The 27,326-nt window shown below is 39.4% G+C and overlaps 1 protein-coding gene across 20 annotated transcripts in view; it reads left to right on the forward strand.

The window, feature by feature from the left end:
• Positions 1-27,326, forward strand: part of LOC108723300 (bromodomain adjacent to zinc finger domain protein 2B) — a 154,662-nt gene that overhangs the window by 90,118 nt on the left and 37,218 nt on the right. For 19 of the 20 annotated variants that reach the window (XM_018448919.1, XM_018448930.1, XM_018448924.1 and 16 more), the window contains 2 exons: positions 14,273-14,330; positions 22,379-22,544. In XM_018448919.1, the coding sequence (XP_018304421.1) occupies positions 22,388-22,544 (157 nt within the window). In that variant the 5' untranslated portion in view covers positions 14,273-14,330; positions 22,379-22,387. Of the gene's footprint in view, positions 1-14,272; positions 14,331-22,378; positions 22,545-27,326 lie in introns of those variants that run through there. The other variant, XM_018448937.1, reaches the window with a different exon arrangement.

The following is a 27,326-nucleotide window of genomic DNA, read 5'->3' on the forward strand; positions in this document are numbered from 1 at the left end:
CTTTTTAACCGCTGCGCGGAAAAATAAATTGGAGACGGTGTTTTTAAATTCGCGGTAGGTCTGTTTTCTGTAATTGAACTAGAACTTAAAGTGAAATAGATATAATATTTGATATTTGGTGAAAGTAAGAGAAAGAAAGTTCTAGTGCAGAATTAAAAAAAAACAGACTTATTAAATGACAATGATATTGTATATAAGCTCGATCATATCGGAAGATGAACAGAGGTGATTTTATTATAGGAATTCGTTTAGTATAATTTCACTACGATAATATTACGATTAATTATAATAACGTTGTTAAAATTCGCGCCTACATTAACCGTATAATCGAAAAGATCTCGGGAAAATTTTTCTCACTGTGTTATTTCATATCGAAAACTGATCGTTTATGACGGTGCCAAATTAAATCAACTGAATTCTGACGGAGTATAACGTACTATAAATATATATTACACGACACGCGACACTTGACACACACCACACACACACGCACACACACTCTGGAATAACGCAGCGCTTTATCGTTTTACATGGAAATCGTGAAAGTTCTCCATGCTATCACACAGGCAACGGATCCAACGGATTGGAGCCGTAGGATCGCATTATAGCTTGCTGAATCTCTCTCGAGTGTTCGGTAGACCGTTGGTTTTCGCAATTCCGCGATAATTTGTAAAGGATTGAAAAGCCGACGATGCGTACGCGCGTTCGCTCACTCGCGCCGTTAAAAACCATTGAAAGCATCGAGACCATTGAAACGTGATCTCCGCCGGCTGAGAGGCAGGCAGCATGCAAAGCCGACAGCTGCAGGAGTGCTCTCCGTAGCAGGTATGATGTAGGCAAAGGCATGATGCGAAATTATGGCACCGATATGCGCGCGCGAGCGTCGCGTGCATTCATACATATATACACGAGCAATGTATAACCCCTTCGACTGTGTGTGCGTAACGCGAGAGACCCACATCGTACGTACCACGTGCGCATGAAAAATCGCGCTTTGCGGAGGGCAATCCGCTCTCGCGAGCCACCGTAACGCGGACCGACGACGGTGCAATTTCATCGCGCGCACATTGTTACAGCACGCTGCAGCACGCTAAGCGCGCGAAAAAGTAAAATAAACGTCGGCGATGTATCAACGCCCACCGTCGCCGTGCGATAAAGGTGAACCGATTATACGGGTCGTTCCAGAGGCGGTGGCCGCGACAGATACGCTCGAGAAGAAGGAAACGACCGTGTTGGCTGTTATTTTTCATGCGTCGAGTATGTCGCATGTTTCTGGGAATATTTCGGAAAATCGCGTTTGATAAGTCTGAAAATAAAGATGATAATGAACGATCGGTTTTTATTCAGATATCAGTCGTTAAGCGATTATTCATTATCGGATGAATGATAAAATCAAAGATACATCAGCTGTATCGTAGCATAATACGATAGCGCAAGATGACGCAAAGTTAATGATACTATAAGCATCGACGTCAATGTATCACCGATTACAACGTAGAACTCACCGCTCACGCTTGCATGCTTCTGAACACTGCATGCGTAGATCACTATTCTCGCCGTCTGACACATGGAATTCTAAGAAAATAGATCTTACATGGCTTCCTCATAAATAATTCCACTTCGCATCTTCCAAAATTTTTAATATCTAGATATAGTAATTAAATCATGTTATTATATAAATCAAATTTACAATAAAGTTTTAAATTATATTTATAATAAATTGATTTAATTACTTTATTATAAATATCTAATTATAAATTACTATTTTAATCTTTAAACGCTTTTTCAATACGATATATTCAGTTTTTTTTTTCCAATGGTTTTTTCATTATTTACAGCTTTTTTATTAATAAAGATACATTCATTTGCTCGATACCGTTATGTTCCTTAATGTCTGGCATTTTAATTGAAAAAAGTTATACAATATGTTCATTTTTATAAAAGTAATAATATGTTCATTTTTATAAAAGTAATAATATATTCATTTTTATGAAAGTAATAAGTCAATTAGGTCGAGTATGTTATATCCAAGTGCGTTGTTTCCGTAGCGTTTAAAGATTAAATTTAATCAATGTAGAGAAAATAAAAGAGCTTATTTTTTTACGCAGTGATAAATCGGAAAACACATGATGTCTCACGCGAAAAACTTAAGTTTCGATTTTTTTATCTTCTCAAGTTAAACAAAGATGTCGACAAAAATATCAAAGTGAAAAATTTCGATATTTGTTCCAGTCTCTCAACTGCTCTTAATCTTTCGGTTTCACAAAGATAATATATTAATGTCACAATCAATGTATAACAATTTTTGAAGTTGAACTCGTTCAGTTCCGAGTCCCCGCAATTTTCAGTGTCCTACTTCAGTGACGCGACGCGCTGCGTCATCGCTTGTGGAAACAATATAGACGCGCACGCGCTCATGTGCGTAGCTCCCGCTCTCATCTGCACTTATCAGTTAACACATTTCTTGATTAAACGAGGCGGTCGCCCTGACGTTAGGGAAAACGAGTAACCGAGGCAGCGACGAACAGAGCTCGGACGTTCGTTCGCGTGCACTAGTACGCACGCCTACACGTATTACAGTGTAATTGCACGGCTGTATAATTATTGAGCTCCATCCGCGCGTTCACGTTTTCGCCAAACGTCTTTAACAATGCAAGTAATTTTAATTTTTTCGTCACGCTTCAAGGCAGAAAAAAATGTAATTTTCTAAAGCAGGTGCCTTGCGTTAATGGGCCCACGATATGGGGAGCGAGCCACGTGTTTGACACGTTCGACATGACATATGCGCGACAACTTGATTCCTGTGACCGAAATCCCGCGTGAACCGTATAAGCTTCGATTCGAGTTCTCAATATCTTCTTTCAAAAATAGAAAAGTATAATCAAGAATCAAGACGCAATTCGATATTAATCGATTTTTTCTCCCTTTAACTGTAGTTTGCAAAGGACCTTGCACACTTCTTATGAAGAAATCAGCTTCTGTCAAATTGGCTAAATTTTTTATGTGTGATTGCTTTTATAATTCTTTGATCAAAAGTCTCAATAAGCATGATCTCAGAAAAGCTCAATTTTTACGGCTACTAATCAATGATCGGATATAATAATAGGGACCGTTAAAAAAATTATTAGTTTATCTTAACTTTTAGATTAGGTTCTTTTAAGTTTTGCTTTGTTAAGAAGATCCGAAAGAAGGCTGGAAGATTGCAGGAAGGATATAAAAAAAGTACTAAAAGAATTAATGATCTCATGTAGAAAAAACACGATTTTTGTAAAATACACAATTTGAACAATTTATAAATGGACCCTTTTTTATACTTTATGAGCAGTTGTTAAGTGTGACTCTACGCTTCATGTAGATCCTGTACGTTAGCCGTCTGGTGCTTAAACATTGTTTGCGAAGTAGTTACGTCTGCTACATATAATATCGAGAAGTTGGTCGAACTCACACCCGAACTTTCCACACAATGCGTGACTTTAACGTGTACGCGACTACAATCGACATTTTACTCGACTCTCTCGTAGTCGAGTGCAATCGGGAACAATAACAGCATCCCGCTGCGCTACTAATCGGTACAAGCAAAGAACTTTTGATAAAAATCAATGTAATGGCATTCGCCAATTATTTCGCGCCTTTTGCGATATTAGAGCACAATACAGCAAAGAGTAAATCACGTACAAGAGTATTTAAATATATTTTATCTTATCCCATTTTACGTTTAAGAAAAATGTTTTTGTTAAAATGTAACTCTTTACATTTGCATTTTTTTTTCTAGCAGTCGTTATTATTTCTGCCAAAACGATAAAACTACAAGTTTTAATAAAAACACGTGTCCGCTATATTTCTGCATAGAGAACTGCTGAAGCACGTGTTTTACTCTTTTCCTCAGGCGAGTCTGCAACGTCATTAAATTCGCGAATAGAAGCGAAATTGCAATAAACCGAATTTCTCCTCGCCTTAATTAGTTGGCCGGCGAAAGTTTCCGAAGGCCCTCGTGAAACGCGCGACTGTACCTCAGAATAGAGACTGTAATCGTCAAACATTCCTCGTTGTTTTACACTTCGATAAAAAGTTTTATTCGTGATATGTATGCATCGCAGTGTTTTGGTTTTTTTTTTTATACGAGAGTTGTCGCTTCGGCAACCGAGAGGAGAGAATTCGTCGGCGAACGGAATAACGAATCATCTTACAGGAACTCGTCGATCTTTATAAGCCTATTACAGGGAGAGGCCTTGAACACATGTTCCCCGAGCAACGGAGATCAGAGCGCACGAGAGCGACTCCCTTTGTCTTTCCCGCTCCACGAGGAAAGGATTCTGCGCTACTCCACGTAATCGGTCGAACATATTTCAGACATGGTGACGCAATCGGTTACCTGGCGGCATACGATCGAGCGCGAACATCCACAAAATTAATCTTTAACCTCTCGAATTCGATTTTGATGAGTAGGCATTCTCAAGATCGAAATGGCGGACTCTCACTGAAATTCGTTCAATGTATTACAGCTGTACTTCGAACTATTGATTTCGGTTCAAAGCGCGAAAGCGACGAAGTTATATGCTAATCCCTGAGCGATCATTCCTTTTTTTATCAAATCATTTCTCATTTTTCTCTATATTGTATCTATATGATATACATATAAAAATCGTACATCTGCGCTGGAAAAAGTCTGGTCGCATTGGAATTCTAGTTGAAAATGGACAAATTAGAATTTTCTAGTTCGTTCATTTATTACAATTTTAGTTAAAATAACCAGAATTTTGATTGATATGATCAGAATCTTCAAGTTCATTCATTTTTAACCAGAAATTTTTCTCATTGTGTTACATATTATCTATTTTTTTAACATTGCAGGAGTACAATGTACTCAGTATATAGCACATAGAAGTTTAGAACATATTCTTTCTTATCTTTCTTATCGTGATATATTAAAGTATATCGTTATCACTCCTTCATATTCCTTTCGTCTCGATGGAGTACCAGCATAATTATTAACGTTGATAGCGTGACCGTTTCTTCGTTCGCGGGCAATGCAAACACAAACGATATTTGCATTCGCTGAATAATCATTAGTATTGTTTTATGAATACTAAGAATTCATGTATATCAAGAATTGCGATTCCAAGCGGCGTCGGTCTATCGCATTTGCGCTCACATCAACTCTAGTTCGAGCCGATGATCGATCGTTCCGTCAAACAAGTGGATACGTCTCCACGATTCTGTGGAGAATGAAAGAGAGAATAATAAAAGAAGATAAGAGCAAAGAAGAGAAAGGTCGAGAGGATGACGAGGAGTAGGATGAGGAGAGCGAAAGGGCAGCCGGGAGGCTGATTTATGGGCGACGGCACTGCGAAGCGTTTTCGCTGCGTAACTTCCGCCAATTTCGTTTCGTCTCACCGCGACGGGGGAGCTCGGTTTCCGGTTTCTAACCAAATGGCCAACTGCAACTTGCCATGCTGTTATTGCCCCAGTGCAGTGTGTTACCTACTAATGCTTCCTTGCGAAATATTCCGTAACAAAGTATCGAGATGCGCGAATCATTGTATTATAGAACCAAGTTAGCGTTTAATTTTTAAACGAGATTGCCTGATCGATGAGATTAAACTGATTTTACAAGAGTTATAACAATTATAGATATTCTTGCGTTATTAGTAGATATATAGACATTTACTGGAAAGGTTTAATGTAATTAAATAATAATTTATAATAATGTGGAATTTATATATATAATACATATATTTTTTTTCTTACAAGCAGGAAGTTCAAAATATTATATCTCTTACAATCCCCGTGTCAGAAGATAAACAAATATTTAGTTATATAGGTATAAAAATTTGATAAAAAGCGAATTTCAATCGTATTGATATTGACACTTTTTGTTATTTCTATCTATGACTAGCTCTCGTTGGTCTTTTGTTTGCTAGTTGACTTTTTAATCTTTCCGCCTCTTTCGATACCTCGAAAAAAAGTCGGTATTTTTTTCTCATCGACAGCGCGATTGTTACTATCGATGAGTCGCGAGTCGAATGCGAGGAGAACTTGTAGCGAGCGAGGATTACCGCAGAAGCGAATCGTAACTAGTTAGCAAAATCTAGGCCGTGCAACTCTGAGAACTGGAACGTGCGTGCAGGTGCGAAACCTCGCGAGGCATGAGGGATCGAGAGAGACGCATAATTTTCCTTCTCAAACCTGCCTCTCTCGTTGGACACCTGGACGAATGAGTTTAAACTATAAAACGTTACGATCTCCAATCAAGTACGATGATTCTTCATCATCAGCAGCAACGCTGTATTCCTGCAGAGTAGTTACTTTTAAAAAGGACAAAGAGGAAACACTTGATAAAAACAATTCGCTTAATTTCACTTGACAGTAGGATGATCAGAATCGTAAAGTAGCATTTTATCGTTGCATTAATAATATAATTCACATAATTTATGGGATGTAAAATGGTGCGTTTAATATCACTAATTATATTTATTGTTGGATGGTATTGATTGCTTTTTCTATCTGTCAAGCGTATTGGCATCTACGTGTACATATTTTCTTGTAAATGGAAAAATATGTTGTGAATAGATCAATGCAATGATTTTTAGAGGCTATTATTTTTTATTACGAGCAAGTTAATCTTCGTTTCAATGGAACGAACTTGCTCGAGGAAAATGCTCGTACATCGATTATATATTGCGACAAGTATAAACGCGTTGCGTCGCGGTGCTTCGCGAAAATTGTCGATTAAAACTTTGAGGTCGGCCATTAGCCTTCACCCACATTACTCAATCGTAACCATTACGCGATTGCGTCAACTGTTCTCCAGTCGGTTCGTCGCGACTGCATGACGTATCGAAGGTGTTGCTCGCGGAATTAATTCATACATTAATTATCAAGAGTACTTAAGTCCCCCGTTCTTCAATATACATCATATACGCGGCGTATATATTATTCTGCGCGATCGCTACCGCGCGAACTGCATTTTCAAGCAGCGCTGCGATTTCATATGCAGAGCACCTGGCAAGAAAAAGAAGACAGCGAGTTACAGTTATAAATTTTACAGAGACGGATAATAAAAAAGAAGTCACACACTCGAGCAAAAAGTGAATAAAGTTCGCGGTTAAATATAGTATTATATGGTAATAGGTATCATTTGATAAACAAGAAAGATGTTCGTTCTTGATAACTTATTTTGTTTCTTCCGAAATTTACATTAATTTACATTATATTTACTATTTTTACTATAATTTTTGAGATTTTATTGTTTTTTACATTTTTATTCTGCTTATTACTTATTTTATTATTCAAATTAAATATTGCGGTAATTACAGAGATATGCAATTTTTAGTATTAATATGAGATAAAGTGTAACGGTAGCGATGACGGGACCGAGCGATACTATAACATTTCCGCTAACACGAATAGCATTTGGAATAGAATATTATACAACGCGGGAAAGATCCTCGTAATACTTTTTGCATAATTCTCTCTAGCCAACAACGAAAAGCTTTTTAACAAAATCTCGAAAATACTGATGATCCATTATTACATTAATGCATCGAGAAAAGAGATACGTGGTCACTGTTGGACATTGCATTAGAGATGTTTCGTGTGGAATAAAATTGCGCGCATTAACATGACTGTTTAACTACATCGGTAATGACAGCCAATGCGACAAAGGGAAAAGCGGAGCGCATTGTCGTTACATAATTAAAGGAACAGAATATTTCGTGGAAATGTATTGTGAGTGTAGTTGCGCGGGAACTTTCAGGTGGAATTAACAGGATCTCGTAATTGATATCAGGCAATTTGATATTCTCACTTCGATCGGAAAAATCGTACCGTATAACGATATCCTTTTCTGCATTAATTCTTATCGCTATTACGAATTATCCAATTATTAATTGTTCTGATAATAATTCGATGTTTATGTGCTCCAAAAGTGTCGGACATGTGTACAATACGACAATTTGTCACGAGTTATTGTTTTTATTTTTAAAACTTTATTTACGAAACATATTTCCATTTCTTTACTTACATCAATACTTATTTTACAATGTTGATGAGACACGTGTAATTTGGATCGCATTATAAGCAGATTTTAATTCGGATGATGCATCGCGTTATATCGTCATAGTATTTAAACCTAATTTATAAAAAGCCACTGTAAGATTCATTTTGAAAGTACCGTTAATGACAACCGCCGAATACACGAATATATCGTTACTAACATATCGTTGCTAATTGCAAAAGTTTTAACAACAATTTTTCAGATGTTAATAAAGACAGGAATTAAGTGCACTTTTGATTTATGGTCTTATTTACGCATTTTGAAAAATAATCTTTTAAACTTCTGAGGACTATACCCGTTCATTGGGATACGCCGAGAGTCTCTCGCACCTGCACTTTTTTCTTCGTGACGCGGAAACTATATTGCTACCTTGAAATTTCTATTAAATGAAAATCGACTAAAATACAGACTCTCACCGAAATCCATCATTGAAAATTTTGTAGTGGTGAAGTGGATTGTTGTGGATCGTCATGCCGAAAAGTTTTTCGAATATGCATCGAAGTCTCCCAATGACGAAAATGCGGTGTGCACGCGGAGTTAAAGAAATCACGCTCGCACGTCAAATCGCGGAGCAAAATTGCCACTCTCAGGGAAGACACTGACCCAGATATCGGCGTACATGGGGAAGGTCGTATGTAAACATACGTATATGTCGGACCTATATACGTGTACATAGATCGACGTGTCCGTACCGTACATACTCTCGAGTGAATAATACCCGAGAGCGGCGCGTGCACGCGTGCGTTCACATACACACACGCGCGCACACACGCGCGCGAGTGGTGTATAAAATAGAGGTTTACGTATTTTCTTCACCCGTGCTCACGAGAGCTCGCGTGTGCGTCGCGCCCGTTTATGTGCACGCCGGTAATGGCAATGTACGCGCACGTCGTGCAATACGTATCGCGAACTGTTTGCCACGTTGATTAACCGCGCGATAGAAACCTTTGAACAGGAGCGAAATTAAATTTAGTCGCGCGCTCGTGGGTAAAGAGATATATCAATGAATGTCTTTAGTAAAAAAAAAAGTGATTGAAGTAGCGAAGTATGAATACGGTATATTGTTTCATCGAAGGTGCGAGGAAACGAATAAAAAAAGGAACTCAATAAGTTAATAATGTAGACTGGATTAATAAAGCTGTGCGATGATTATTTTGCGACATAAATAAAACAATCTGTAGGATTGTCCAATAAATTAAAATAAATTGATAAATTGATTTAATAATATTTGTGACTCCAAGAATAAATTCAATATAAGTAAAATACATATGTAAATCTCCGCGATTGTTGATATGTAAATTATATATTTATAAAGCGATAAGATATAATTTGTAAACAATTATATAGAATGTATTTACCAAATGAAGTTAACTGCAGACATCTCGACTCTGGATTTGATATTTCTCCAATAGCGATAATTGGTAAGGTCGAATACAAACTAAAATGAATATTAAGGAGAGAATCGGATTAGAAATATTCCCCCGGTTATTTTTAAAATTAATGTAGCAGTACATGTTATTCAAAAAAACATACAATCAAAAATGTCTTTCAACTTGCTTTGAATTTTGCATTATTATTACTTTTTATTTACGCTACAAAATTCACAAACGATTGAAGAGAGTCTTGCGCATCACCAGCGATAAAGATAAAGTTGTCTGACGTATTCTATATTCACACTTATGTAGATATTTACATAGCAACGGCATATGTGCGCGTTCGCGTGTGTGCGTCAGCGCGTAAAAACGTAGTGCTTGTGAATGAAACTGTAGTAGTGCGTACGTAAAGTTATATCGATGACTCAGTCAGTCCCGCTGACTCGTTACAACTCGCGCAATTTACAAGCACTTTCTCAAGGGATCGTTGAACTCCACCGAGCACTGTCTCTTTCCGAGGTTTTTTTTTTTCATCAGTCATCGCGTTAAGATATATTAGATCAATATAGAAGTTAGCGTCAATCATATATCGTAATTAGCGTATAAGATTCTTGAAAACCCACGGACCTGAAACAGACTTGAGATAGTTGAAAAATAACTTGGAAAAAAGAATTTATGATGGATATGTATTTGGTTATATTTATTGAATTATTTACAACTTTAATGCATATGTTACATGTTGCAATTTACGTTATTCCCTTTAGCGTAATTATTAGAAATACAGGAATTCGAATACGTTTCTGCATTAATCAATCGAGGTTATAATGATTGCATTTTACATTCGGTATGTATATTCAAGAATAGATTCGTGGTTCTTCATTTTATAACAATTGGTTGTACATGTATAAATGAACCGTGGGCAAGATGTACCATGATGGCCACAATAATCAATGGTTGTGGTTGATGATATTCTACTGTCTGTATCAACAGTTAACAGCGGCAAAATGGCTATTTCGTATTCCCGTTCGTCGTTGCGTACCGATCTATAATTTAACAAAATGCACCGTTTGAAATAATCGATTGCTATCGAAGATAATTATTATTCCACACTTATACACTCACAAATAAACGCATGGATCATGTTCCGCTTTGACGAGCATCGACGAAGCGCGTAAAGGCGTGTTCTTAATTATACAGCAGTGTGATAGAAAATTGTGTAACATCTTTCTTTTTTTCATTATTAGTGCAGTTGGTCATGTCTTATCGCGTCACGTCTCTCCGTTTGAGATAAAATGAAGCAAATTGTATTGTCGGATATGACCGCAACAACGCGATAATGAAATCGGTATAATTTACAATTCATACTTTATAATTCCGTTTTACGAGGCACAAAAGTGAGCGGTAAAAGATTAATATGCTGACGCTTTGCGTCGCGGTATTGCCAATAAAAGTTATTGTTATTGCGAACGATGCCGCTAATTTAAATATCCGCGCGCGCGAGTGCGCGTGTTACGTACGTCATGTGTATGTGTGTGAACGCGCGATTGACGTTTGGATGACGGACGTCACGTTATTCATGAATTATGGATACAATTGAAGCGCTTGATATCGCTGAAACATCGCGGTGTGGCTTTTCCACCACGTTCATACGCGACTCGACGCCTCTCCCCGCTCGGTTGTGCTAGGTCGAGACTTTTTGGCTGTTATCAACGCTAACAGATAAGAGCCTTCCTTGTTAATTAATGAATTAATGCCCGAGCAGATAAAATCGGTCGAGGTCGAGCAAGCCATTGAGCCCCGGACTCTTTAATCCACGTCACCGAGGGCAAATCACCTTCCGCTTAATGAAAAAACTAAAGGTCGTGTCAGAGTGCACGTAATTAATTGCACAACAGATTATTGATTATTCGTGGACGTGTCGAGAAAGTTGAAGCGCGCAAATGATATAAGATAGCGGCAAACTCTTGCCGCTAATGACGTAGTTTTTCTCAACGATTCTTTTTCTGCGATCACGAGGGAAAGATATAGTACAGACGTAGCGACGATATTTTGTAGGTAAACATTTACGTAATCTTGTTTAGGTCAAATCTACAATAGACATTTAAGCCGCAAGTCGTATAAAATTGACCAATCATAGTCGAATGCGAGGAGGATAATCGACTATTGGTCAATTTCTTATTATTGCTTACGGCTTACTATTGTAGAATAGGATTTAAAGATAAATACGTATTCGGATTATGTGACAAAATACAACGTCATAATTCTTTAAATTATTAACAGTTTGCTATCGTGGGTCCTTGATTGTAGATTTTATTGTATAAATATGTAATGTATTTTTATAGTTCTATTGCTTTAACGTCAAATATATTTATTCACTATTTTCCGCGTATCATTATTCCGCGTAAATATATTCTTACGTACATCGACAAGCAACACAGGGGAAAGAACTTTGGCAGGAAGTTAATTTAGCCGGGAATGTGAAGTTTGCGAGATTCCAAGGTATTTCTTGTTCGAGTTTGTCGAGAACACCAACCTGCTCATATAATTATGTTACGCAAGGATGTTACATCGTCTTGCCGTCTCCAGGTCTTATTGTGAGTGGTAATTTGGTTTATGGGGCAACACACATTTGGATTGTATCCAGAACGCGGTTAGTGGACTCCGTACTTCACGAAGACCTATTTTCTCCGGTGGACTTGTTGAGCGATATCAATGTTAATGCATTTTTTTAAAAGAAACTTCCTTAAAATACGAGAGCGTATAGTATTACTATATTCGTTTTTTATCTTTTCACAATTGTTAAAAAAATGTTATTAACTTTTAAATATCTTTTCGGTATGGTAATAGCAGCTTTTCTTTATCTATTGCTTATAACTATTTTATTCATAAAGATACATACATTTACTTGGTACCGTTATATTCCTTACCTGGCGTTTCGAAAAAATTTTTTATTTTTATGAAAATTATAAGCAAATTGGATTAAGTATGTCATACCCAAGGATTTTTCTCAGTGTAGCATTTAAGGGTTAATCATACACTGAAAAAAAAGGTTGGCTGCTGCAGCAAATTAGATGGTAAAATATGGCATAGCATTTTTAATTGGTTGCAGTAGTCAATTTTTGGTTGTGTTAGTCTATCGAAATCCTATACTGACATTGCAGATAGGCTAAAGCAACCAAAAATTGGCTGCTGCAGCCAATTAAAAATACTTTGCCATATTTTACCATCTAATTTGCTGCAGTAGCCAATCTTTTTTTCAGTGTATATGTTATGTAATATCATAGATTTTGCACTTGTCAAAAAGTTAGATGGTTCGACAAGATTGAAATCGTACAAAAAACTTAACGAACGCTAATAATCTAGTAATAATATATGTGCCGTTAGTGCGTTAATTTTAGTGACGATTGTTTTATTTAAAAAAAAAAAGTCATGTTACTCTGAAACCACAGAAATAGTACGGCGGGATATTGCATGTAATTTCATAAGTGGCTCGTAAAAATCTGGAAATGCTGGATGTTTAAAGGGACACAGCTGTACCGTAGCGGAGAACGCCGCTATATACGATTGTCTCGGTTAGATACACGTTTATGATATCCAGCGTATCGATCATAATTTCTGTCGAAACGCAGAGTGGATGCGCGACCGAATAGCGACTTCGCAACGGCGAGGCAGGCAACGCTAACATTGACAGTTCCTTTCCCGCGGCAAACGCGATCGATGGCAAATATTACTTTGGTCAATTCCAGCTGGCAGTCTATTTACTTGTTTGTGGTATCACTTTGCTGCATCGATAGGGAAAAGTCGAGAGTGCGAGAGAAATAGAGAAGTGAATAGGAGAGAGGACGAAGGAGGGGCGGAGGCGAATACCGATACGCGGATGTGATTCCACGGTTTATATGCACGATGCGCTTTCGTGCATCGACTAGCGCACGCGTAATTACGAATACCAGATTCAGCCACTTATCTCCCCCAACGAACCTTTCGACTAGTTAACTGTTACGATATGTGTAACGATGATGAATGATTCGAAATTAGTCTCAATTTCGTACTACTCTGAATTATGACTGTCGTTATGAAGGTATCGAAAGAGGAGTGTTTTTATTTATATTTCATCACTAACAGTCACTGCTATTTCGTTATCTGCAAATAAAAAGAGAAAACGATCTTTATAGTGATAATTGGACTATTTATAAATATATATTTTTACATAGATGTGGTTTCAACACATTTGGCATTTCTGAGAAATTATCTTCTCGATAGATTAGCAGTATTTTTAATTAATTCTCTGAATGATTTGAGTATCGCCTTTTCATTCATAAACATCTCCAGATGAAGATTTCTATAACTGACAAAATGTATCTTTAACTACTAAATCCCTATATATCTATAAATCTATATATCTATTACGAATATTAATTTAGTTACTAGCATTATCTATTAATCACATTATTATATAATGTAATCCAAAGAGGGAGCTCTTTTCCATTTATAATAATTGCTAGTTTTCTAAAGTTTGCAAACGCGTTTGAAATCGTTGCGGCTCCACGTCGATAAAGTCAATTCGCAAACATGGATTACATGTGAATTTGAGAAAACTGAAGTAACTCGCTCTAAAAGCGGAAAGTTTGTTTGATCATTGTCGGTTCGATCGGATCGTTCATGCGTGGGTGCGCAGTAACGAAGCGATCGTTCACAATTCACGAGAAAACGCGCATCGATGAGATATTCGCTGGTGATTACACGTGTTCGCATCTTAATAATCCTCATTTGGCCGGTTGATATAAGAACATACGTAGACTGTTGGACGTTGTTATTAATGATGTAATGTATTTCTATGTTTCAGGTGCGATGGAGTCTCGCGGAGCCGGCTTCTACTATGAGTTGAGGCTTCGTAATTAATCGTGAGTACACGAATACCTTGTGCATGTGTACGTACGCACGTACATGGCGGACGAGTGCCGTGCGTTATAACGAGAGTGCCGCGAAATGATCGTTAAGCGATGCCAGTACGCACGTACCGTGCATATGTAATGTCTCCCAAATTGCAAATTTAATATCGCCGGGTTTTATTGCCTTGCCGCTCTCGCTTCCTCCATCCTGTAATTTACGTTCGACAATTACGATTATATTAATCGTGGCGCTCTCGTGTCTCATTAATCGCGTCTCATTAATCGCGTCTTCTTCCACCTTGAGGCAGTAGAAAGTCGAATAGCCAGCGGCAATTTTCGTAAGCGTACGCACACGAGCGTTTCGATGTCCGATCATTGATCTTTTTCTCTAACGTAACGATCGAGCGGTAGATGCGTCAAGAATACGGGTTGCATTAATATTTCACTATCGGATTTTCTATTTTTACATCGCAAGCGCTATGTAGGAACCTTGTATATATATGTGTACCATGTGTCATATTAAACCTTTTTTAAACGTTTCATAAAATAGCGCTTCTTTGAACTTCCTGTATGACTATAGAACACTATATAAAATGCATCAAACACGTATCATAACAGAAACAAAAAGAATGAGAGAGGAGAGGAGAAAGAGAGAAAGATTGAAACAGAGAGAGATATAATGCAAACTCCATTCTTGTTTTCTATAAAGTACTCTTTGTATTCTTTAAGTTCATAAACCAAATTAAATGTTTTAAGATATTGTTTTTTCATCACATGCGGGGGGAGGATTATTACGATATGTTAGGTCATAACGTTTTATTAAACATTAATTTCTATCATTGGATTTCAATGGATTTCATTATTGAATAAAAATGTTTAATAATCGTCTTGCGATATTTCGAGCATTTCGTTGAGTTTCTCCAGCTCGTCCACCTCTGCTACAGTCCGACCGGGTCCGCATTTATTCGCTGAATAAAGTGCTGTTTGAGCGTTAATATGACTTCATTCCGCAATCGATTTGAATTCGATTCGCCGCGAACGAGGGCGGCGGCGATTTCCATCGTGGGCGTCGCGGCATTCTCGAAAGGGATTACGGCGCTCGGCCCGGCGCATTTCTTCGTATCGATCGCCGTCGCGAATACTCCCACATAATTCGCTTATTACAGCTTCCGCGTATCTCTGCGTTTTCCCCACGGCATAGCCGAGTTCGCGGAAAAAGTATGCGCGCTTGGTCGGGAGGAACACCTACTCGTGTTCGTGCAATCTCGCTCGCTCTCGCACGCCACGTTTCTTGTTTCTCGTGCTGTGCGCTACGAGCATCGCCGCTATAATTGCAGCCGATGCGACGTATGTACGCTAGCATGACGCCCGGTCGCCTCGTTGCGTACGCGCGCTCTCGTATTGGTGCACGGATGTGCATGTGCATCTGCGTGTGTATTTGGCGGACGCGTGGGGAAGTCCCCGTTAACGGCGCTGTAGCGCGTTCGTGCAACCGTTGTATTCGCGCTCCGGTTCGAGAGAGATAGATCGAAGGCGGGAGAGAAAGAGAGATTACTCCGGTGGTGCCCAATGGAGAAAGGGAGAGAAATATTGGCGGCTCTTCGAAAAAGAGACAGAGAGAGAGAGAGAGAGAGAGAGAGAGAGAGAGAGAGAGAGCGAGAGCGAGAGCGAGAGCGAGAACGACACACAGAGCAGTCGAGGGATGGTTTTGCTCTGCTGGCTCTGTATTGATTGCTGTGCTGCTCCTCCACCTCCACCATCTCTTGCGACGATCTCTCTCTCTCTCTCTCTCTCTCTCTCTCTCTCACACACATCTCTACTCACTCCTATCCCGCGATCCCTGCCGCCCGCACACCAACGTGGCCGCCCGTAATGTCGGTTCGCTCTCTGCGAAACCATCAAGATCCGAGGTCCTCGTTGCGCCACGTATCTCTTCCCTCGAAACGCCCCGACGAGAGAAGAGTCCGCCTGTAATTGACGCAGATAGGAGTGCCATCTGCTGCGGCACGAACGGTCGGGGAGAGGACGGAGAACGCGCGTAATGTCCGCCGTTCTCGGCGACGTGTTCCATGTAAGGATTCATTGAATGAGAAACTAAGCTGCGAGCGAACGGACGAGAGTCACTCTTCGTGACGAGGCTTGCGTGCTGTGTCTCGACCGATCGCAACGTTGTCCAGACGAGTCGAGGATATCGTCGCATTTTACGGAATCTGTTTACAAATTTATTGAGTTTCGATAAATGTGCCTTCGTCAAATTTGAAATTTCACTGTTTTCATGGTTCGTATCGATCTTCTCAATGTTGTATTAATTACAATGTTATCTATCCTTCCGAGCTATTAGAATCGCGCTATTACGTTTTATATACATCACTTGCAATTTTATGTATCATGGTTTTATGCGTTTTACTTTATTGTTTCGCGTTTATCTCCCTGGTGAGCTTTTCGAAACGAACATTCTGAGTTCGTCAAATATTATTATATTCACGTACATCTGGTTTCATTACGGCAATTAACCGGTATAGCGATGGACTTGTTGCAAATTGGCGTTCTATTTAAATTCGCTAATTACTGTTACGACATAACGATGATATGCTCGCTTCAGGATGAAACATTCATGTTGCAAAGTCCGCGTGTGGCTGTATGTTTTTCCTTCGAGCACGGGGGAATGGAATCGGGTATAATTAACGTATATGGAAGTATTATCTGATGCGGCACAGTGACATCGATGCAACGCTCGTAATTATGTCTCCCCTCCAGCGTTGTCGTGAATACAGAAATGGGTTTACGTAAAAATGTTAATCCAAAGTTTTGCAGCCGACTACGGGAGAGAGATATTGCCGGCATATAGTAATCATACCTAGCTTTGCTTCGAAGAGCATGGTTATCGCATAATCTCACGCATTTTTTTTTCTATCTCTTTGACGTAGCGAAATAGGAAAACATTAGACACAGATACCACATCCTGCATTACATTATTAATAAGAATGAACACATGCGAATATATCATGAGGCTGCATTAGCAGTCAAGTAGAATTATTTCGTATTAACTACTATCTATGAAAACTACACTTAATCGTTCTGTTTGAAGTACTGAATGCAATTGAATCTCTGCCTTACGGCGATTGATAGAGGAAGGCTCAAAGTTTTTTTACCTGCAATTTCAAACTTCATAGTACCAATTGTACATATTGTACAACCGTCTAAAAGTTTCGCTTCTAAATGATCCATTGCTGTAATCAAGGATTAATGATATCATGCTTTTTTTCCAAATGTTCTTTTTTCTGAAAGATCAAAATTTTGAGATAATGTACTTTCTGAATAAACTGATTTATTCGCTATCTCAATTTAAGCCGATGCGAGATATTCATGGATTAATAAGGTCGAGATATCCGAAGCGGAAAGCGGAGGAAGCACAAGAATAAACGCAATAAGTTGAAGTCGAACGCGCATTGTCGGCGCAAAGGCGTCGCATTTCGCGAACAAACGGCGCGTTTCTTCCTCGTCACCGGGCTCTTTTCTCTACCACGACAACGACCGTGTTCCAGCCTGGCACCCGAGCTTTTCCCGGCTGAAGGAAAGGAGCGTAATACCGGTCGAGAAATCGATGGTCGTCCGTGTCTTCCTTTTGCTCTCGGTTCGCCGCCCCCACGTTCCCTTGCCTTAAGGCGTCCACCTCTTCTCGCGCACCTCCCTTCGCCCTCGTTTCTCGCCCTTCTCTTCCTCCACCAATTTACGAGCATCTCGAAGTATGCCCGCTATAGCTGAAAACCGGGTGGCGTCGCGGGCTCGCCCGGATATTCCGAACACCGTACGGATGACGACGATATCGAATCTCGAATAGGTGTCTTTACGATACCTTGATATTATCCGCGCATTGACTCTTTATTTTTGTTACACGTATTATTTTAGATCATGATAATTTGATTCCGATAATTATTAGATGACATTAACGAAGCTCAGATTTTCTCTTTATAAATTGAGGATCGATATCTAGCTAATAGGAAAATATTATTTAAAAGAAATTTACGAGTGGAAAATGCAACTCTGCACATTTTTATTCTAATATTTATAACACGTATTTATTTTGCTAATTGTTATAAAGAAAGATTTTTCTCTAGAACGGTAAATTCTCTCGATTATATCGAATAATATTAATAAAAGTTGAATATGTATTCGTAATACCGAAGGAATAAAAATATGCTTAGTTATAAGCATCTCTATTTGCAAATTGTGCGTGATGTACATTATAGGGAAGAAATTCTTCTGAAAAAATTAGTTAAATCGTTGCTGCAGCAATAATTGCAGGTTCGGTTATACCGCGTTATTTGGCTTGCCCGGGAGATGCGTCTAATTATACGTTCGTTGGATGTAGATGATAATTTCAGCTAGATTCCAATATATTTCAACGTGGTGCGCATGCTATACGGGTTCAAAAATTGTGAAAATTGTCGAAGTTACGTAGAAAGGAAAATTCGTGAAAACTAAAGTATTTGATTCAATTGTATACCACTCTCTCTTTCCTTTCGCTATTAAAAAGTTTTGATGTCGTTCGGATATAATGAACTACAACAACGCTAAGTTGTATAATCGTATCTCAAATTCTCAACTTTATTTAATTAATATATTATTGTATTTAAAAATAGAATTATAACGCGATAAATTGTGATTTTATTATTAAAATGAAAGCAACTTTAATTGGAAATGAGATGATAGGAAAATTTCGTCATATTAAAGGCTTGATATTACGTCAAACATCTATATCGTGACATTTTTGTTTTTAGAATTTGAAATGTTAATCAATAAACAAGAAATCACGCTTCTGTCACATTGTTAAATTTTATTTCTAATTTTAAAACAAAAGACAGGAAAAATATTTATTCTATTGTACTTTCCTTGATGAAAGAAATTGACCCTTTTAGATGTGATAAAAGTGTAATGTTTAACAATGCAAATATATCGCAAAATATTGGAAAATAATGTACAAGTTTTCAACAGAAGTAAGTTATTGAAATTTTGATATTGAAGATATTGTAATACGAAACTCGGAAGTTTCGTTAATTAGTCCTAATTCGCGATTTTTCGCTTTTAGTTTATCAACAAACAAAGGAGCAATAGTAGCAATAGTAGTCGGAGATATTGAAATGCTTTTTTGTCACTGTTATTCGGAGGATAATTTCCGGCGACAAAGAGCTTCTACGCGGCTTCTTTTGTCAATTACAAACGAGAGGCTTCGCACGACATCACCATTCACGAATCTGAGAGCGCAATAAAAGCCATTGTAAGAGTTCCTTTGTCAACTGCTTGTGATGCAAAATAATCGTGCAAATTCCATGGATATTGAAATATTATTGCGATAATTGCGTTACAATTTGGCGTATACTTATAATGATTTGATACATTAAATTAAATTTTTTCGAAGTTATTATGAATGAGCAACTATAATATTATTGATATTTGTACACTGTAAACAGAGAGTACATGTTGTTATTTTTAATAATTTTATGAATAATATTTTGTACGTTAATTAGTAAAAATTCAAAATTCATATAATGTATCTTGTATGTTTGTATATATAAATAGATTTATTTCTATATATAAAAGATCAAATTTTTAATAAAAAAAAAATTGTACTATATACATTTTAAAGATGATAGATTAAAGAGAGATATCGCTGATAGATGAGAAAGAACATGATTTTAGACTGTATACATTGATTATAGTCTAATCTTTTTTTAATCTGTTATGAGCATCCACGTATCTTAAATGTCTAGGTTAAATATAGAAGAGGCATTTTACGATGATCCTCTTAGAGGACGGCTAATAAAAGTAAAAGGAAGCCACTGAAAAAAGATACACGGAAAATGTAGACGTACACATTAGAAATGTCTTTGAAATATTTAAATCGGATTATCTTTCTTTCTTTCTTTCGCCTTAGCATTACTATCATTCAATACTTAAGTGCTTTCTTTATCCATCTTCATCCATTAGATTAACGAGAATAAAGACGCAGAATTATTTATACGCTACTTTCGCCATCATTCAACGGATCGATCACGCGACCCTAGAAATCCTGAATGCTTTGCGAGGCTCTCCAACAAGACCGTATATGAACCTGATAAGAACAAGGGGCCAACTTGAATCAATACGTCGCCGATAACGATCGCGTGACGAGTCGTAGTCGAATGAAGGCTATTGTGGTATACCAGACCATGGTGAATTTTCCTTATCGAGTTTATTCCGATTGTAACATGATAATATGTATACAGGAAGTAGGTATGCATTAGAATTCATCTCTATCGTTACAATGAATAATACACTGGAAAATAATAATCGATTACACGTGTCCCACTTGTAAAATTTAACGAACACAGGCTCTTCTATGAATTTCGTGTGAACGTAAACATTCTTTGTTTGTGTTTTGTTAATATGTTTATACACATTTTCTTCAGTATGGAAATTACGTTTTTAAGTAATAGAATTAGAATGAATTCGTCGAGTGCGTTTGAAAACACATTCCGCCCGCATGAATAGCGACAGAAAATACATTGAGACGGCTCGTTCGCGGCGTGCACAGCTATATTTAAAAACTAACGAGTTAATAACGGTAATAAAAATCGTATCAGCATTCCATTCGAACTGAGAATCCGTTTATCGTTGAACGATGCACTCGCGCTTTCTGAAACGATTTTCAAGACTTAAAGACAGAAAAAGAAATAGAGAAACAGAGAAAGATAATTCCACACATAGGCGTATTCTTGACATGAGCATTCGCGATATCAATACAAATATCAGCGAAACACCACGAATAGTTAAAGCTTGAAATGATTTCCAGAGAAAGACCAAAAAGTAATGAAAGATGAAAAATCGCTTCACTCAAGGAGTTAACTCAATTAATTAACGTAATGACGACGGCATTAATCTTGTTCACTGTCTCGTGGACTCGATACGTATGATAACTATGCTGACTGTATGATAATAACGGCGCCGCCGCCGTCGCCGCTGGTGCATCGTCTAGCCTAGCATCAGCCTAACCTAACTCAACGTTGTAACGATGTATATTTATACAACAGCTGGGCGGCGGAGGGAGGGGAGTGCGCCAGTCAGCTGATTGAAGCGCTGGAGGGGAAAAGATGGAGGGGAGAACGACCTTTATTTAAAGCGCCGCTGGAGGAAGCCTTTCTTCGACTGGTAAACAGTCGTCGAATGCAAATACGTGCGAGCTGCGCTCGTGTGCGTGTGCGAGTGTGCGAGTGTGAGTACTCGTGCTCGGAGTGTATAAATGCGACTTTTTTTTATTTTCATCGAGAAATATTTCACGAGGAGCGCAAATGTTTTCCACGATGATCTGCTTAATTGCCGCAATTAGGTGGAAGAGCTTGGAATATCTCCGATCCGAGATGGTGCTGCATTGTAGGCTATTGTACGTACAGAAAATTGAATAATATAGAAGAATTTGATAGCAGAATGAGATAGCAGAATCCTTCTAATTCGATGCATTTGCATCAATACAATCATTTAAGAATCATTTGATTCCTTTTTAAATGATCACGTGGGTTGCGATTGTAAATTACGATGTGGAATTAAAATTATTTTTTAGAAGCGTTACGATATTGTTAAGTAATACATATTATACGTTTTATAATGCATTAATAAGAAAGTGAAAAATGTCTCTGACAAAGACATTTTTATTACATCTCAGAAATCATGTATATTTATTAAGTAAACAAATTTTTTAAATCCTTTCCGCTATACACACCGACCGACAAAATACGCTTTCGTCGTTTCTCTTCTCGAGTAATAATCTCCTGCGTCGCCGGAGTTTCACGCCTCGCGAAAAATTTCGCGTACCGAAATCTCGACGCCCTGACCGCGCTGCAAGTTCGTTGTAAATATCGTGCGCGGCGCGAAACCTGTTCCGTCTCCTCCCCCTCGTCGGGTTTTTCGAGATAAAGAACAGCCAAGTGTGCGAAGTCCTTGGCGATGCGGCATCGCGGATTCGCGCGTTGCGCGTGAGAGCGAACTTCTCTAATGAAACCATGGGTGGATGTGCGATGTTTCAGGGGACTGGCATGGAGAAGGAGAACTCCGCATCAGGCGGGGGCGGTGGAGGCGGCGGAGGTGGCGGAGCTGAAGCAGCGGCGGCGACTCCGGGCGCCACCTCCACCTCCGAGAAACTTCAGGCGGACCAGGCCAATCCGTTGCTCGATCCTACTGCACTCTTCGGCGGTAAGTCATTTTCGCTCGTTCCACTTGCACTGCCTTCTTTTTTTGGATTTCTCTCACGTTTCTCTCTTTTCCGCTCGTTCCAACCGTAAAACTACGTGAGGACGCACTACGTCGCGATAAGCGGCATCGTTATGCGAAGCGGCGAAGGTAGATCGAGGAAAGAAGTCCGATAATAGGAGAGCATTCTCCGCGCTCTAATGGTCGGGATTTCTTCAGCGGCAGACTAGTTCTTATCTGTAGAATATCCAACATCTACATTGTAATCGGTTATCTTACGATATAACTTCGTCTGACAGTTAATTACAGGCGGGAAAATCGGTGAAAATAGCATAATGTCCGAGATAACAGATTTCGGAAGGAGCAAACTCGCGAATAGATGGGCAGTGCGAGTGACTTTTGTACCGGCGGCGCAACAATGACGTTTGTTCATTAACTAATGATCTCGTTTGCATCTCGTAACAAATCATTCCGCTTTGTCTCTGGATCCAATGATACCTTTTCCCTTTGTTTTTCTAGTTTAACCGGTGCCGGGTTGGTTCTATTTGATCCGCGCAATCGTACGCGATATTGTTTAGACAATACGGGCAAATATTTTCCGTGTAACTGACAGTTTGCGGATGCGTGTGTTCAGTATTTCGAAGGGGTTATGCGTGCGAATTCCGATGAAGTATTTGTCGGCGTGAGTTATAGTGCTTGTCCAGGAGGAAGTTTACTCCTGACGATTCCGATTTCGGTCGCCAAAGCACGTTTCCGCGATGGATGGTGAGTCGGCTTCGTATGATAGGGTTGTAAGTACGTAGGCTAACAAATTGAAAGGTGCAACTAAATTCAAAAAAATGATAGAAGCGACAAACTCTCTTTCTTCCCATATGTACACGCGCATCTTTTGTCTTACAATCTCATGCCTTACAATCATATCTTATGAGTTCTTTTATATATATTATTTTCTTTTTTTGAAAGAACTTTTGTCGTGATGTTGATGTTCTTTCTTATCTTGCTTATTTTTATGTACATTTTATTGATAAAACTTATAACTGAATTTTTTCATCTACTTTAGATATATTCTGTTTTCTCAATCAATAATGAGATAATAATGCTTGTCGCGTGGTTACTCTTTAAAATCTTTGGAGCGGAATCTAACTTTAAAGAATGAAATCTCACTTTTAAAAGTTGACAATTGAGCCTCTTTTTCAACACGGACTCAATTGTCACTTTTTATCACTCTTTAAAATTAGATTCCATTCCAAAGATTTTAGAGAGTAAGCTATCTAGTGAAATCGGAGATCAAATAAGATGTATTTTACGATCTAAGGTTATTCTCCCTGTATCGCACCGTTACGACGCCGTTGCACTTGCCGTAGATTTACAGGGTCGTTCGAAAGCCGGATGCGTGATGCAAAACGGACCCCAATACGGTCTTGCGCGTCAACGCGATATATATCAGTGCCGCCTTAACGAGCGAAGAGCCTCCCTCCCCCCCCCCTCTCTCTCTCTCTCTCCTCCACTCCGTCCCGAAATCAATTAGTCCCGCGCGCGCACATCCTACCCAGCCTTTCTCTCCTTCCAAGGTTATCAAGGCTCCTTCCGTCGATCCTCAACCGATTCCTCGCGACAAAGGAGAGAACTCGCGCTCTTCGTCCAGACTCGTTCCGAGTGCTACTTCTAGATACGTTGCCCTAAACTTTTTCACACTCAAGTGAGAGCCGTATTCAACTATGAGAAATAGAATCGGTTGGTAAATTGAGATCTCAATGGTTTTTCATAAAAGTTATTTAGTTTTAAATTTTCGACACTTGTATCTTTTTTGATATTTCTATAATATATATTGTTGGAATTATATATTTTTATTTATCTAATTTTAAGGCATTTAGTTTAAAGTGTTGCTCAATTATTATTGAAAATTAATCACACTTTACTTATGAAGAGAAAATACTAATTAACGAAAAAAGGCAACACCCAAGTTTGAAAATTATAGAATGATAGAGTTATAAAGAGTTATCAAATAGATTTCTCCATGGTATGAATAGTAATAGGTGATAATTGCACCTTAATGACAGATATGAAAAATTAATCTACGTAACAGATTACAAAAAAGATATGTATTTATTTGTCCGATAAGTAACGTGCATTTTCTACACGAGCATAAAAGAGATCGTTAATGCAACCTGGAGTGCATTCTGCGCTCATTTCTCAGCTCGTCTCGATTTCACTCCGAAAGCCTCTCTTATTTCCTCGCTGGGTAGGATCTCCGTCACTCTCGACGAAGACGGGACCTCGTCGTTTATTTCGTCCCTTCACCTTCGACCCATGTCGTCCCTCTTCGTATTTCCTGGACCGCCATGGACCGCCATCGAGCCGCGCTCTCCCCTCGGTCTTCGGGCGGGACCTCTCTTTCCCCAAGTTGCCCTCCGATGCATTTTCTGTCTTCCTCTTCTCTCTCTCTCCTTTCTCCGCGCGCTACCCGAGTTTCCTGTCCATCGCTGTCATCCGTCTCCGTCTTCGCCGGCGACTTTTTTCGTCCGCGCTATCTCGCTCGATTCTCTCTCCGCCACGCCGGTTTTTCTCCTTTCTCACTCCGGGTTTAGGTCCGTAGGGCTTTGGGGACGCAAGAACGAACGAACGAACGAGCGAACGAACGAACGATCGGACAGACGCAACTGGCGAGGCGTTCCTCTCTCTTTCCCATCGTTCTCTCGCTCTCGGTCGGTCGCCGCTCGTTCGTTCGCTTGCTTACTCGCTTACTCGCTTGCTCAGTCGCTCGGCCACCCTCTGTCTCTCTCGCTCTTCGCCGGTTCTGTATATTTATTGATTGCCACCTCACCTCGCCTACCACGGGCAGACCGAGGTCTGCGGCAGTTTCCCCACCCCTCTCGCGTTCCTCGTTTCCCTCGTCCCTGCCTCATTCTGCAGCAACAGCAGCATCGCGCGCTACGAGAGCCTCTGTCCCTCTTTCTTGCTCTCTTTTCGCGCTATCACGCTCTCTTCGCTTCCTCTCCTCCCCTTTCTTTCTCGCTCGTTCTTTTGACTATCTCTCGTTCGCGCTCGTCGATCCACACTACGTCCTGTTTCATTCGAAGCTTCATTCGCCTTCTCTTTCACGTTCTACCTTTATCCGCGGTCTTTCTGTCCGTCTCTATATCCTTCTCTCTCTCTCCGCAACCCCGTGGTGCTTTTACCTCCTACGCTCGATACAAACTCGTTGGACGCGGTAGAGTTTTCGTTTGAAACTACCATATCCGGGGCTTGCGATATATGTATACCCACATCCATACTACCATTGCCACCACCGCCGCTTTCCTCGTCTTGACGTCGACGTCGACCTCTCGGCATCGTTAATATCTCGAGGGCGGAGAACTCGCGGCGGTATCAGCGCTACAACGAGTGTGCGCCGTGAGATGAGAAGACGCCGTCATTTAGGCAAAGTAGGGAAACGGAAAGGTCTATGCGGGTAAACGATACTTCTCCGCTGTACTGCAGTTTCTCTCCTTAGTCTCGGTTATCTTCTCTTGATTCCCTTGATATGATAATAACAAGGTATATATACATATATTCTCTCTCTCTCTCTCTCTCTCTCTCTCTCTCTCTCTCTCTCTCTCTCTCTCTCTATTGTATGCCAAATTAGTTATGATAACGTGAAATTTGCGCACGTGGAAAACTGCATACGGATGATCATGCTGTTGAAGGGTTTGACGATCGAATAAATAAGTTCTTTCATGAAGTCTTCAAATAAAATTTTACCAAGTGCCACATTATGCAACGTTAATGATATTTACGGCTAATTGGATTATTTTTTTCATTTCTTTATCAGAGCAACGCTATACGACATTTCGTTTATCGAGGTCTTTATCGCGCTCGTTTGTCTCTCGCGCATGCATCATCGTTAGCTTGTGTCGTACGTCGCAAATAAAACGCTGTCATTCGTGGGAAATAAAAGACGAAGAATCGAGCGCAGGAAAAAATTACTGTCTCTTTTCCTTCTTTCTCTCCGTCCGCCTCGTTCGTTCTTTGTGTTCCTGTTGCGTTCTCCGTCTCGCTCTCGTGCGCTCTCTATGTCTCCCGTTCTCTCTCTTACCGCTCGTTTGCGATTCCATTGCTCTGTGACCCTTCGCGACCTGACGGTTTTACCACCCACACCCGACACGAACACCGCCGGGCGAGCCGTGGTCTCCTCTTAAAGCTCGTTTGTTGTCGAGCTCATCGTACCGCCATGCGCGCCGGCGAGCTCGATCGAAGACGCGAACGGAGATGCGATTAAAACGTGAGTGACGCAATAAATCCTGGTGAAACATTTCCAGTATTTTCTATACGCGTTTAACACGAAAAAAGTATTCTTTATACTGTATATTCGAGTGTTAATCCTTACCAGTTTCCTTTCCGAATCTTCTCTTGTATGCCACTTGTGCAAATGAAATCTATTATCTCGAACTTGGAAATCTCTGACGGTGATAGCGCTCAACGTGAGGTACGAATTTACTTCGCCAAAGGTACGAACAAAAGCAACTGATACAAATGCGAAATGAACTTTTAATTTAGCACGAAATACGCCGTAAAAATATTCGTTATATATTTTTATCATGTGTTAAATAATCCACTCAATGTATTATATTAAACATTGTAATAATTTCTGTTATTGATACAACGATTCAATAAAAATGGGAAACATAAAGTTCAGACGAATTGTTTTTAGGCTTTTTGAGAGAAAAGGATTACCTTTTATCAACAGAGAGAGGGAGGGGGAGAGAGAGAGAGAGAGAGAGAGAGAGAGAGAGAGAGTTTTAATAG

Source organism: Mycetomoellerius zeteki, unplaced genomic scaffold (genome assembly GCF_001594055.1).
Source record: "Mycetomoellerius zeteki isolate Tzet28-1 unplaced genomic scaffold, Tzet1.0 scaffold228, whole genome shotgun sequence".
Classification (NCBI taxonomy): Eukaryota; Metazoa; Arthropoda; class Insecta; order Hymenoptera; family Formicidae; genus Mycetomoellerius; species Mycetomoellerius zeteki.